Source organism: Anas platyrhynchos, chromosome 13 (assembly GCF_047663525.1).
Source record: "Anas platyrhynchos isolate ZD024472 breed Pekin duck chromosome 13, IASCAAS_PekinDuck_T2T, whole genome shotgun sequence".
Taxonomy (NCBI): Eukaryota; Metazoa; Chordata; class Aves; order Anseriformes; family Anatidae; genus Anas; species Anas platyrhynchos.
The window spans coordinates 4,724,638-4,739,181 of NC_092599.1; the positions used below are offsets into that span (position 1 = coordinate 4,724,638).

Genomic DNA, 14,544 nt, shown 5'->3' on the forward strand with positions numbered 1-14,544 from the left:
AGCTGTAGGTGTCTGCGCTAGGTGTGAAAAACTGCACGTTTTAAGCAAATAAAGTTTACAACTGTGAGAAAGGCTCCGCTCGCACCCGAAGTGGCAGAGCCTCAGTGAGTGTTTAAGCAGGGCTGGAGCTGCCTTCCCCCGTTTCCTACGTGAAACACGCAGCGTGCTTTAACCAGGTGAATATTTTTTTTTTTTTCCAATAGCTTCCTAATTTTTTTCAGCTGGCCAGGACAATGGATGCCTCCTCGCGTGCCCCAGAGTGCTGCGGCTGGTTCTCGCAGGAGAAATCCGGCGCAGAGCAAAGAGGGGGCTCAACCCCAGCACTGCCGGGGTCCGAGCTGTGCCGCTGCTCCCAGGCTGCCCCGGCAGGAGAGGAAAGGACAGGAGAGGAGAGGAAAGAGGAGAGGAAAGGAGAGCCCCTCGCTGCAGCACCGCCTGCTCCGGAGAACTCCGGGCGTGCTGAACGCTGCTGATTCAATCACTGCCTTTTATTATTTAATTAAGCTCTCCGTAATGTATTAGTGGATTAATACACAAATGCGAGGAGGCTGACATGATGATCAGTCTCAGCGTGTTAAGGGTGGTGGGGAGAGAGAAGGTTTCAAGGGGTTTTCAAGGGCTGGGGGGGTAATTTGGGTGTTTCTGAGCAGGATGGCTTTTGGTTTGTTTCAGGGTGTTTTGGCAGAATATGTGGAGCAAACATTTCCTTTCCTAAACTCCAGGAAAAAAAAAAAAGCTTTTTTTTTTTTTCTTTTTTTAATCGAACCATTATAAAATATCACCGCTGTTAGGAAGCATGTACAGCAGGTTGTAATTTTTCCTTTCACGGTGGAGCGGGAAACAAAAATGATAACTTCTTAAAATGTGAAAAATGATGGTGATAATCTTGAGGTTGAAATCTCACTCAGCTTATTAAATGAGTATTTGGTGGTGTGCATTCCGGTTTAGTCTGTATTTGACAAATGTTAGATGTAGAAAGGATTTAATTTATGTAAACTTTATATTTTTATGCAAATTAAATGGGTATTTATTATAGCAGAAACAATTATCCTGGCACTTAGTGAGAAACCTGGTATGCATGAGAAGTGGTAGATAAGATCAGATGTTTCATTCTGTAAACAAATATGAAAATATCCCCGTTTTTCCTTAGCTAGAAGAGAATGCAGAAGAGAGCAGACATCCTGACATGCCGGGGAATGTCAGCATAGCCCATCTCCCTGCCTTCCGTGGGTCAAAGGCAGATCTTTCCTACTGATAAAATATAATAAACAAAATTATAACCATAAAATGCTAATTTAATTTTAAAGAGGCTCTTTTCCCCCTCTTTTTATAGGGAGTTGCATTGTTACGGAGAGAACAGTTATGCTAATGACAGACTACTTAGCTGATTTTACATTAATGTAATAAACAGTACCTGTCTTAATGTGTTGTGCAGTATCATGGCAAAATAACTAAGTCTAAAAGCGAGATTCCATTTTGCATAATGAAACGGAATTGCAGTTTCTGCATGAATAATTCTTTCAGCGGCAGTTTTGGGTTGTTATTTTGGAGGCTGAAATATTATGTCAGAAGTGTTTCAGTCTCAGGATGGATGCGGGTCCTGCGTTCAGCACTTCTTCTGTGGCTGGGCTCTGCTGCGGTTTGGGGCATTGTGCTTTTCCCTCTGCCAGGGTACCCGGGGTTTATCTTCTCCTGGGGCACAAGCAAAGCTGTTTTGCGTTGTTTCGGTTGCGATTTTTTTTTTAATATTGCGAAAGTAGCGCACGTAATAGCTTTCTAATAAGACAGCTCAAGTGAATTGTTTGTTTTCGCCTAGCCGTATCTATTTTTCTGGCAGTCCAGCATTTTTAACTGTTCCTCAGCCACTTGCTCTGTGCTCGGCTGTGTTGTGCTCCGTTTAACTTTTATCGCAAAATCTTTATCTGAAGAATTGCTGTTTGGAAATCCAAGGTGCCTGCTCTGAGGACTTACTGAAATCAAGTGTGAACATACATCACAGGAGAAAAGGATTTTCTGGCAGAGTTATTCTTTATGAATTAAGGAAATCCTCCCCATCTTCCATGCATGCCTGCTAACAGTTAACAAGACCATCACCGTATCCAGCAATGAAGGCACGTTGTGTGAAAAAGGCATTCTTTCTCTTTTTTTTCCCCCCACTTCATACAAGATTAAACTACTTGAAATTATTTAGCTAGTATTTAATTATATTAATATCAGGGAAAATGGGGGAACTAGATGATTAAATAGGTCTAAATCATTTTCATCCCCGTGACCCTTGTCTGAGTGGTATGGAGGAGTGACAAATGCATCCCTGCTGTAACTCCCTTGTGAAGTTCGAGGTGAACTTGGCCCAAGTTGTGCAAGTTTGCCTCGGTCAGCCTCTCCAAAACACGGCGTGCTGGCAGAGCTCGGGACTGGGGAGAGGACGGGAAGGCTTTGGGGGAGCCGGAGAAATAGCAGGCAGGACCCCGGGAGACAGAGAAAGTGGCTGAAAACAATTGTGAGTATTAAAGACATTTTTTGCCGTTGCTGGTATTAGCATGTCAGCAGGTCTCTACTAGCACAGCTCCGAAAGCCAAATTGCAGCTGTATTTTTACCTCTGCTGCCAGGTTTGCATGCAGCTGGGTATCTACCACACCCTATTGTTATCAGTCAACAATACCAGAAGTGCTTCATTAATCATATCAATAACAACAATCATGTTTCATGTAGAAAATGGAAATAAACAACTTGAAAAAAAAAAAAAAAAGATTGATTTCTGTTCTGCATGCTAAGTTAGCATTCTTTAAATATATCTGCCAGTAGTTTAATTTGAACTTCAACTCCCCGAAGGCAGTAAGACAGAATTATTTTAGTTCTTCATAAACTGCCTTCTGTGATTCATTGTTAACTCATAAAACACACTCGTTTTCATGTACTTAAACAGTTAAGCCATTTTCAAAGTTGGTTTGTAATTTTTTTTGGCAACACATTTCGCTTGACATCTGAGAGATAAAAATCTAAAATTAATTTATAGCCTTCAGTTTAGGTTTCATTTACTATCAGGCAAAATATCAGAAATAAATGTATTTTATCTAACGTAAGGTAAAGTGTGGTGTACAGTATCTAAAATAAAGTTTAGTTTTGACTGAATACACTCAAAAAGGGACCCATAAATATTAGAGAGCTGTAGTTAAGAACTTACATGACTGTTTTAAATACTATTGATTTAAACCACTGGCTAGATTTTATGAATCAAAGTGTAATTTCCAAGCTTTGGCTATATTTCTCATCGCTAAAGCACTCTCTCTTGTGTGCCTTTAGCAGCTTTCCAGACATTCAACACGGGATTAAATGATAGTAGTTACAATGATCAATAGGTTAAGACCGGTACAATCACTCTTACCGCTAATGACCTCGGTAGTAATGGGTAATAAAGTGTGGGCTATAATAGCCTATTGCTGGTGCTGCATGCCCTTTGCTTCCCAGTATTACTAGGGACTAGCTACATGAAAAAGTTGGACGGTGGGAGTTAAGGGAGTGGATATATAGGCCGTAATTCTGAACTGTTTCAAGCCCTCCACCAGGACGTGTGCCCACGCTGCGCCGGGGTGCGGGTGCCGTTTTCAGCGGGGCGCTTTGTGGTGTGGTGGAGTTTCTCTGCAGAGCTTTTGGAAGTCCCTTCTCCAGTGGGTAACCGTGGCGTTCACCATGCCTAGAAATCACAGGCAGGGCCTTCTTCAGGGTCGCAGGTGGGGTGTGAAAATGCAGTGAAATGGGGTTGGATGGAGCCACCCAAACCTGCCCGCCCGGGTGGGCCGTGTTTGGCCATGTGTTTGGGCCCTCGCTGGTTAAGAGCTGTTGGAGCAGCGGCTGTGCAGCTCGGAGAGGCTTCACCGGAAGGTACATGGCCGGTTTTCAAAGGTAGGGCCAAATCCTCAGATTTATCCAGAGATAAACGTGCAAAAAAGCCGTGGAAGTGAATGGGAGTTGTCTCCGCATAGCTGCCGGCAGAATGCGGCCCTCCGTATTAATCACCGATGTGTAGGGTTTACAGCACCCCACCCTATTCCTGTCTGTATCCCTGCTTGTCGTCATAAATCTGACTGAAGAGTATTTGTGTTGTATATCTTCCAAGAATGGCACAGAAAACATACTTAAACATGCTTCCTCTTCTGTTTGCTCAGTCCAACTTCAATGGAAGGTAGTACAAACCCCAGGGTAAAGTAAACTTCTCAGGGGATGGGGATAATGAAGGTGAGTCATGCTTCGGGCAAAGATAGTGACTGCAGCATTTAATTAAATAATTGTCTACTCCCGGGAAAGTTTTTAAGACTGAGGATTGAGATATTCAGAAGGACTGGGACTGCCCATCCTCATGACTCAGTGTCCTCGTCCCGTGGGACGAGGCGGTGGCACCACACGGTGGCTTCGTAGGGACCGGAGTTTGTCCCATCCTCAAATCTCCATTTCCTGGCCTTCGCACCTGCCTGCCCCAGCAAGGACCGTGGGAGATCTGTAGCTGGGATTTGGGAGATTGGTGCTGGACCGCGCCGTGTTGGTGTGACAGGGCTGTTGGTTTGGGAGATGAGTCTCAAGCACATGTTTTCTGGGCAGCGCTGGGCCCTGGGCGCACGCCATGTACACAACAACACCGGGCGATGTGCCGTGTACATCAGCCTGACCTTCAGGAACCATTTTTAGTTCATCAAAATTAGTGATGCTGAGAAATCAGGACATCAGTGCATAATGACTGTGAAATTAGGAATGAGAGCTTGCTATGCAAATGACAGGACAAATCATGTGAAAAAGTCAAGATAAACTGCATATTAAGACATTATGTTACATAAAATTAATACTGCATTTCTCTCTTGCTTACTACTACACTGGAAGGGTTTTTTTAAACTCTTTTATCTTCTGATCAGCTATTGTCTGCTGATTTTTTAAAAAGTGGTGCACAGAAAAAGTGCTAAACATATTATTACCTTTTATTGTAATACATGAGATGACAGGAGATCCTTTTTAGCAAAGTATATCCTTTACTGCTTTTAGTTTTGTGCTGTCACCTATTTGATTTGAAACTATAGAAAAGTAAGGTGCTTAAATATTACTGTTAAAACTCATATGGGTTTTGTCTTTTCTTCTATTGTTTTTTTTCTCTTCCTTTTCTTTTCCTTTTTTGGGGTGGAGGATAGAGGGGTGGGTTTCTAGGGAAATAGTCTTCTTGCATTACTAGGACTGACAAAATGGTTCTCATGTAGTCTGCAAATTAAACACAAGTGCAGTGATTATTTTGAATAGCTAAATTACATTCTAGAAAGCTTGCAGAATTCATAGCATTGTCATTAGGTATCCGCTTGAATACAATTTGTGTAACCTTGGCCAAGACAGCCTGTCATTTTAATGTCAGTGTTTTATCTGAACAAGACATCATCCTTTCAGATACAGTGTACAGGTTCCTTGCAAAGATGCCCGTGCAGAAACGTGTTAACAGTTGCAAATATGAAATGCTATCAAGTTCATCACTGTAGCTGTTTGTCACTGAAATGTCATGGAAAGCGGCTTTTAATGGTATCTCACATAATATGAAAGAATTGAAGACATCTGTATGCTGGGTGAATATGGAATGGTAAAGACATCGTAGCAGGGCCTCTCTGTTAAAATTGCATAGGAGTGCGGTGCTGTTATCCACGTCACTGAGCCTTCCTTCAATTTTCTTAAAAACCTGTCCTAACAGCGTCTAGATCCCACCAGCACGGGATACTGGGCTCTTGAATTTCTGCGTGGCAGGGAGGGGTTTTTGGGGAGGGAAAGGACCGAGCAGGCAGGTCCTTGTAAAAACAAACAAATCTGAGCAGGTTTCGCCATTCTGCTGTCTTTCAAGAATTCCCAATGCAGAAAAGCTCTGCACAGAGGGACCTGAGTCGCCGGGGAAGTGCGGCCGGTCCCTCTGTGCTCGGGGTGGGCTCGTGCCTCCCCACGCCTGCCCGTCTCCCCAGGAGATGCTCCCTGACCCCCGCTCTGTCTCCTCCGCAGGTTCCCGTGTCGGTGGCTATGATGACACCTCAAGTGATCACTCCCCAGCAAATGCAGCAGATCCTCCAGCAACAAGTGCTAACTCCCCAGCAACTCCAAGTCCTGCTCCAACAGCAGCAGGCACTCATGCTTCAACAGGTAATTGTCGCCTTCGCAGCCGCTCGCGGGGCCCTGGCAGGCACTGGAGGGCTTCGTTCTCGACGTCTTCCCGGGAAAGCAGCTGCCCGCCTCTCGGGGTCTGCACCTTGGAGCAGCCACGCTCTAAAATGAACTGACTGCTCTTTTGTTTTTTTGGTCTAGAAATAGCTCCTGGAAACAAATCCAGCGAGCAGTGCAAGGAGTATTTCCAGGATTGGATAAATAATGCAGCTGCATGTTTAAGTGTCAGGATTTCGGCACGTGTCCCTGTTGCTTTTGCCTGCATCCCCCAGAAAGTACAGTGTGCCCTGGTTAATTGCAATAAACGCAGTGGTAGGGTGACACTTCCCAATTCAGACCTTGCTACGTCTGCTTGGGACCATAAAGGGCTGGTGAAACAGTGGCAGTGTAAGCGAAGAGGTTCGCAAGCCTTAGTCCATCTGATTTCAGCCAGCGTATGCTGCGTGGTGCATTGGTGTCTCTCCGTGCCCCGTTTCAACGCGTGGTCCTTTTTCAGCTGAGAGTTGGCTGTGACACAACCCAAGGCTGGGTTACCGTAGGGTATGGCTCAGTGTGGGCTCGCGAGCATCGGGCCAGCACGGGCACCCACCAAAACCCCACGTTGTATGCCCCCTCCTCGCTGCCACGCTGCCTCCCCTCGGCTCCAGAGCACAGCCTGCACGGCGAGCGGCTGGCAGCGGGGAGGAGGAGAGTATTTCTTAGGATGTCTGTGCATGTATTGAACAACACTTAATACAGTCAAACCCTATCATTTAGAAAGCATGTGTGTTTCACAACAGAGATTTGCCAGGCTCTCTCAGCAAGGGCATTTTGGCTTTGTTGTTACAATCAAAGGTCATTCCTTGCCTTATTTTAATTAGTTTGTGTAGAAAATGGTATGTTTTTCATCAGTTCATTTTGGAGATTACTTTTCAAACGATAATGCCAAGAATAGTCAGTGTGCACTGAATTTATTGTCGAGTTTCAAACTAAAGGTCAGACCATTACAGATAAAAGGATGCTATTTTTCAAATCACAGTTTGTGTATTACACCAAAAGGGACACTGAATTGGCTCTCCACTTTGTTACTTACCATCTTTCCTTTTCTTTGTAGCAGCAGCTTCAAGAGTTTTATAAGAAACAACAGGAACAGTTGCAGCTTCAACTTTTACAGCAACAACATGCTGGAAAACAGCCTAAAGAGGTACAGACAATACCCATTTTACTTTCAAACCACAGATCCCAGAGGACTGTCTAGTGGCTATTAAACTGTCATTCATCTTATAAATGATTGCACAACTGAACTGACTCTATCAGGTCTCAGCTTTCAGATTTAGAGTTATTGTCCTGTTTTCGCCTGTATTTTCCTGCGCTTTCCATTTGCTTGCTGCCACATATTTTATAGCCGGGGACCATGCCTTGATGTTCGGTATGAGTACTGGAGCAAGCATCTAGACGTGTATCTTGGGAGAGTGCTTTTGGAAGTTAGTTATGTTGCAGAGGGGAGGGGGCAAGGAAGCAGGCCCAGATATGTGGCTGTCCTCTCTGAACAGGGCAAAATTCCATGAGATTTTGAGTTCGCACTTGCAGTTTCCAACCGGAGAGGCTGGAGTGTTCCTTGCTCAGCAGAAGGGACCGCGCTCGAGCAGCATTAGTTATGAGTAGTGAGGGAGGGCTGAGATGCAGAGGTAGCACAGGAATGGCACCCCATCACAGCGTGTTGTGTCAAGGTGCTGCAGCGCACCGCGGTGCACGGTGTCCTGAGACCTGACCCTGATGCCACCATGGTCCATGGCAGGAGCAGGATTACCAAGGTGACATCTTAAAATACATCTCTACTTAAAATACATTTATCCTTTCTAAGTATTTGCCACGTTCTCACTTTGTTGATTTTGGTGTGCTTAAATTAAAATTTGCTGCGGTAACATTTATTTTCACGGCACCAAGTTCACCCCTGTAGTCCCAAGGAGTTGGAGACTCCAGTCTGACATCGGCACTGGCTCGGATAGATCCTAGAAAGCTGCCTCTTGGCACGAGGCGCTGTGCCACATCCTATGGTAGTGGCAGTGGTTGGGCATCACGTTGCCACTGGCGATGCTCGAAGCTCACATTGGTTTCTCACCCCTGAAATTTCGGCAAATTGTGCCACCTGTGCCAAGTTTCAACCCCGAGTGAATTTTTCCAGCTGAGTTATAAACCCCTGAAAATCGGGGGTTTATAATGGAAACGCTGACACAACCTTAACCATAGCACGCTTACGGGCGCCTCTATAATAAAAAGGGAACAGATTAAAAAGTGTCTAAAATGTAAATCTAAAGGACTAACAGTAATTAAAATGGAAATGGCACAGGGAGGGAAGGCATGTAATTGTGAGATATCACTGTGCAGAATGCTCTCAGCTTTGTTTTGCTGGCTGTTTTTCTAATTCAGTAGGGCTTACTCATCAGTGGCAGTTCAATGCGCGTTAATGACTCTGGGATGCAGGCATCACTCTGGACAAAGAAATGATTATTGTGCGGTCAAAAGAAGTTCAAAGACAAGAAGGGAATTTCAGTTTTTTCCTTAGAGATCCACATTCAAGAGCATATAAATTAAGCCAAATGTTAAAAACCACAGTCTGAAAGCTGACTTCAAAGTCACAACTCTCTAATTAATGAACTGCGAGCTTCAGTTTGGACAAGTCGTGGTTTGATGCGCCCATAAATCAACATGACAGGTCTGTTTCACAGTCTCAGACAGCGCTTGTCATTGAGTCACATCAGATGTAAACACAGCAGAAAAAAGAGGGGATATGAAGGAGGTGCAATTGATCAACAGAAATGGTAAAAACCCACTTTTGAAACGCATTATGCATGATCACAGGAAATGGCGATAGCCTCAAGAGGCTTTCTCCTTCTGCTGTTGCTTTTTTGAATCAGATTTCTAACAGCCTTCAAAAGGGAGAATAAGAATTATGGAGCTTCTCCCCTGTGGCTGGCAGGCAATAACCCCCTGTTGTTATTTTGTGCTTCTTTCTTTTCAAAGGCGTCAAAATTTAGTTTTTTAAAGATCTTTAACTCTATATTTGAAGACAAACAATAAAGGGCTGCCACTGTCATTCTTATCAGTTACCAGGGATTGTATTTTTTCTTTCTGTTGCCACTTCTTATTAACCTCTTATTTGGTCTATTAGACATAGTTTTGAATGCAAGCCTGCATGCTGGGAGAACATGAAAGTTCAGATGAGCTCAGAGGGCAGATAAAGAAATTTGAAGGGGAAAGTTACACAGCAGAATGAACGATAAAAGTTAACTCTTCTAAATTGCTGTTGTCAGACAGGAGAGCATCTCAGACACAAAGATGAGGGCTCGGAGCTTGAAGAAAAAATACTTTGTGTTAAAAAAGACGAGAAGGGAAGTTAGACAATGTGATGGCATTTCAATATCTAACACACTGATTTACTGTGGTCACACTTCTGATATTACACTGTCGAAAGTAACAATAAGAAAAGACTCCTTCCTGTTTTAAGAAGAGCATTTTAACATGATAGCGGCGGAGAGAACAAGGGGCCCAAGTCTCTCCAGCTTTCCCTAGTGTTTTTTTTTGCCGAGGGTTTCAGCAGAGGCCTGTTCCCACAGCACTCTCACTCCGTCCCATCCCGCAGGTTGGCTCAGCCCCGTTTCCCTGCGCCGAGGAGCTTATCCTGGCTAGATTAGCATGCGAGCGGTGGGTCTTTCTTCCTCCCCCTCCTTGTACTCCACAGCAGTGGCGAGTCCCAGGCTGAGCCGTGCTGCGGAGGGGACCGCTGGTGGCGATGCTGCCATGGGGTGAGTTTGTACCCCACAGCTGGAGTGAGCACGTGAATGTAGGGCTTCCCCGGAGCCCTCTGCGAGTGGCTCGTGCCACTGCACCGTCCTAAAAGAAGGAAAACGCCGCCGATTCCCCCGGGCCAAAGGGGTCCAACCCCTAAGCAGGCTGCCAGCGGTCTCCTCGTAGGCTGTACTTGGGCAGCAGAGGGTGAGTTTGTGGGGTGAGCTCGGCTCCAGCCCCCTGCAGCCCCCACCGGGGGGGCTTGGGGCCGCGGGATGCTGCGGCCGTTTGTCCTCCAGTGCTTGGGGCAGCTTGTGTTAGGCAGCAGGGAGGGACCTACGAAAGGAAAACAGACCTTTGACAGGAGCTGTAGGGAGGGGATCAAAAATGCGAGTTTTATCAGGATATTTCAGCGTTTTAACACTGACTACTGACCTGACAACAGGACTGCACCGAGACCTTTTTTGTATGCATTCAATTGTGAGAAGTAAACAAACTGCCTTGTATCCTGTGTTTGGTAACTGGGTGGGGAGCGCAGTTTGGCAACGTGCGTTGCTTTTAAATTCTTTCTTGGACAATGGGCCTTGTATACTTTTATATCCTGGCTTTTCAAAGTAGAGCGTGTTCGAGAGCTTTTCTTGGGATAGCCGGGAAGACAACCGCACGGGCATCAGGCGATTTGTGTGAAGTTGTCGGGGTTTTGGGGTGGTTTTTTTTCAATGCTAACTTCGTACTCAGATGACAAATAGGTAAAGCACAGATTACTGCAGCTAATTTATTTATTTAATACAAAATACTCCTTATTATATATAGACACACTAAATATACATTAAATATATGTCTATTTGGAGCGGGAACATCTGTGGAGGCAAGGATTGCTCCTAATGGATCTGTCGCTGCAGCTTGCATTCATCTGGTGCTGTTGGCAATAGTTGCAACAACTGGATCTGTCTGAGCAAGCTGTGGCACAGAGATGAAAACTCTCCAAGTTCCAGTATGGCTAAACACTCACTTGTTTAACTGTTCCCGAAGTTACAGATCTTCCTGGGAAATAAGAAAAATGAACTTGCCTGTCGGTACAGTTGTAGGTATGCAGTTGCTTGTAGTATTAAGATTGATGGGGCATGGCAACACTAAAACAACTATTTAAGGATTTTAATCGAAGTAATTGCCATTGTCCTTATAACTTTCTCCAATACTATTTTTTTTTCCTTTTTTTTTTTTTCTCTTTTCCTTTAAACCCCCCTGTGACTGTGTCACATTCAGCGCGGCGGGGCTGGAGGGCTCCAGCACCCTGGCAGAAGGTGGGGCCCCGGCCCCTGGCTGGTGGCCGTCAGCCCTGCTCCTGTGACCCGGGTGGATTTTTCCTGCTTGACACCAGCAGGGAACGGGGCCAGCGATCCTCCGCACCGATACCAGGGAGGGGCCACCGAACGCTGGCGGTCTGGCCAGGCTTTATTTGCAGAAGTGTGTAGTTTTGCAAGAGTTAATTTTTTTTTTCCATAATTGTTAGCCATAATGTGTATAAGACCTCCACCTTGATATGATTCCTAGCAGATTAGGGATATTAGATAATTTCCTTCTATTTATTGTACTACTGCACTGTATTATCTTTCTATCACTCAGATAATTACTAAGGAAATCTACATTAATTTTTTTTGGCTAGCACAAGAAACTGCTAAACACTGGCATGATGTATTGATGTTTTACACAACAAAAGTTTTCCTCCTGTCATTGTACAATAAATAAAAAGATATTTATCAAAACGCAAAGCCTTTCATGGATTTTAAAGAACAAAGCAAATAAAACACAAGATGAGCATGGAAGCAAAACCTAGAGGCTTCCTTAACTGAACAAAATTAAGGACTCAGAAGCCTGGAGTACTGTACATATTAAACACTCACATTCAAGTAAGATGTTGTTTGCTAAATTATGAATGTGTGTAATTAAAATCTAGTGGCTGTTTCTATGAAAGATTTACAATGTTATTTCATCGTTTGTCATGGCTAATTAACAATATTAGATGAAGTTTTTCTTCTTCAAAGGTCTGATTTTTTCTCATTTATTTATGTCAGAAGTGATAAACAGAGTAGTTAAAAGCTTCTCCGGGTACAGTAGTGAGAAAAGCAACATGTTCTTTTACACCTCGGAGGTTCAGGGTTCACGTCCCTGCAGAGTAAAGCAACTCCGTCTTCTTTAGAGTGAGAATAATTAAAAATTTCAAAGTGCACAAGTAGCAGCCTTAAATACAGCAAAGAATAATTCTGCACGTAACAAAGTATTGTTGCTTGATGGATGGATAAGAGAGAGTAAGTGTAAAATACCATAAATCAAGCCGGTTGTACTGCCTTAATTGTCGAGACAACCCATGCATGAGCAAACAGAGCAGAGTACAGGGCTGTTTTTCATGACGTCCAAGCGCGATGTGGTTACGTGGGGCAACTCACGTTCGGCGTGTTCTTTGCTTCGAAGAACTGCCCCGGGCTTCCACAGCTGCCAGCAGCGTTTGCTCCATCCACCACTGAAGGGCAGCTGCTTCTGGGGTAAAACACAGCCATGTGCACCAAATTCTGCATGCGTTTTTCATTGGGATTGCAGGAGGAATTGAGGTGGGATTAAAGTATTCACTGGAGGTGCAAATTTCCTGCAGCCCTGTTGGTAGCTCCAGCACCTACACGAGCCTTGGGGTCCTTGGTGCTGGGTGGTGGGCTCGCTGTCCTTCCTTGCTACCAAATGACTATGATCAGGAGCTGCAGTCTGTTGAGCCTGCAAGTCCTCTGTTAATATTTTTTGCTCTGTATTGACAAATGTGCATTTTTTTTCTTTTCCAGCCCCAGCAACAGCAGGTGGCTACACAGCAGTTGGCCTTTCAGCAGCAACTCTTACAGATGCAGCAGTTGCAGCAGCAGCACCTCCTGACTTTGCAGCGTCAAGGGCTGCTAACGATCCAGCCTGGCCAGCCTACTCTGCCTTTGCAGCCTCTTGCACAAGGTAGGTGAGGACTTGGGGGGCTGCCGAGCAGGCAGACAGCACCTGCACACCAAATTGTCACTCAGTGAGACACAGAGATCTCATAGGCTTGCAAAATAATGAGCAAAGAAACATTCTGACAGACAAGGTGGGCATTAGAAAGGTATTTTTGAGAAGGGCAGCACTGAAACCATGGGCTGCTCTCACTAGCAGGGGGGCAGGTGGTTTGGAGTTTGGATTCAATTTGCACAGCTATATCCAGCCTGGCGGACTCGAAGCTGCTGGTTGTACTAATCCGGACTTGAAATCCTCCGCAGGAGGCTTCCTAATAAAATTTTGGTGCTGGGTTCATGGCTTAGGATAGCGTGAGAGCAGCTTTTTCTTCTTATTATTTTTTTTCATGTGCTATTTTGGCCCTTTCTGGCTCTACCACTGGTGGGGAGCTGGGCACAGAGGAGCGCTGATCGCACGCTGCCGAGCTGTAGAAACGCGATTGCCCTTTTCTGCAGCTGAAAGGGAAAGGTGGCAGTGTCTCCTCTCCATGCCTGTTTATATGTCCTTCATTTCACTGCCTCTGGACGTCAGAGCTTCATTCTTCCCTCCACGCTGAGGCAAATTGGGATTAACTCCATTTAATTTTAATGGTGTTATACTGGTGTTATTGACAATTAGATCCTCCTACATCTTTATTCGGTCCCGCACTCCGCAGGAAGTTACTGATTTGCTGAAATCCCTACTTTATTTTTTCTAAAGATACTGATACGTTGAAAGCGATAGCTACTTAAATCACAATACTTTTGGCAGTAATCACAACCTGGGCAGTTTTGTTCTTTCTTTTCCTTCTTGGCTTAATACATATAGTTTTTTTTCAACTGGGTTTCAGTACAACCTCTAGGACATTTTAACAGACTCGTCTGAGCTCTTGTCTGTTGTGATTAAAGCAGGTGGTTCAAAGTTGGCATGGCTCAGGGAGGACCAGGTCTTTCAACTAAGATGCTGGTGTTTCTGAATAGTCAAGCCTTTTCCTTCCCTTTGCCCCCTAATAAATTTAAACACCCACCTCAACAACTGGAGTCAGCTCAGCTTGAAATGATTTGGGCTCTTCAAAGCAGCCTTGGGGCTGCTACTGGTTGCTAAACCATATAATGAATTTACATTCAGCTCTGTTCGGTTAAATGGGGTGGTGGGAGAAATTGCTTCTGCCCTTCACCCTCCCTTTTTCTGTGTGTGTAGCTGCAAAAAGGAAAGTGAGGTGCCTGGTGAGCGTTAACTGGTGTGGACAGAGGGAGACGAAGCTGGGGAGCAGAGTCTGCTCTGCCACGTGTCTGCATGGTTTGCTCAGGCTTGGTTTTCATTTTTGCTAGACCCTCAAAGGTGTTTGAGCACCAAGCCCCCTTTTGGGAACCCACGCTTCCCTCTGCAGGACTGGGTTTGGCTTTCCTGCATCCCAGAACCAGCCTGCTGACGTTAGACTTGTCCTGCTGCGGGAAGGCGAGTGGCAGGGAGCTGCAGGATCAGGCCCAGGGGTGGCTCGTGGGTCGCCATCAGCGTGCTGAGGGCTGGGGAGAAGGCACGAGATGAGCTCGGGAAAAAGGGCATGTAGACCGGTGCCATTTGTACTTGCAGAATGG

The 14,544-nt window shown here is 45.1% G+C and overlaps 1 protein-coding gene across 28 annotated transcripts in view; it reads left to right on the top strand.

Annotated features, from left to right (window-relative positions):
- The window catches only part of FOXP1 (forkhead box P1), a 364,496-nt gene that overhangs the window by 282,447 nt on the left and 67,505 nt on the right, over positions 1-14,544 (top strand). For 22 of the 28 annotated variants that reach the window (XM_072044462.1, XM_072044450.1, XM_072044454.1 and 19 more), the window contains 3 exons: positions 6,017-6,154; positions 7,269-7,358; positions 12,775-12,934. In XM_072044462.1, coding sequence (XP_071900563.1) covers positions 6,017-6,154; positions 7,269-7,358; positions 12,775-12,934 — 388 coding nt within the window. The remainder of the gene's footprint in view (positions 1-6,016; positions 6,155-7,268; positions 7,359-12,774; positions 12,935-14,544) is intronic. The other 6 variants (XM_072044461.1, XM_072044468.1, XM_072044469.1 and 3 more) reach the window with 2 other exon arrangements.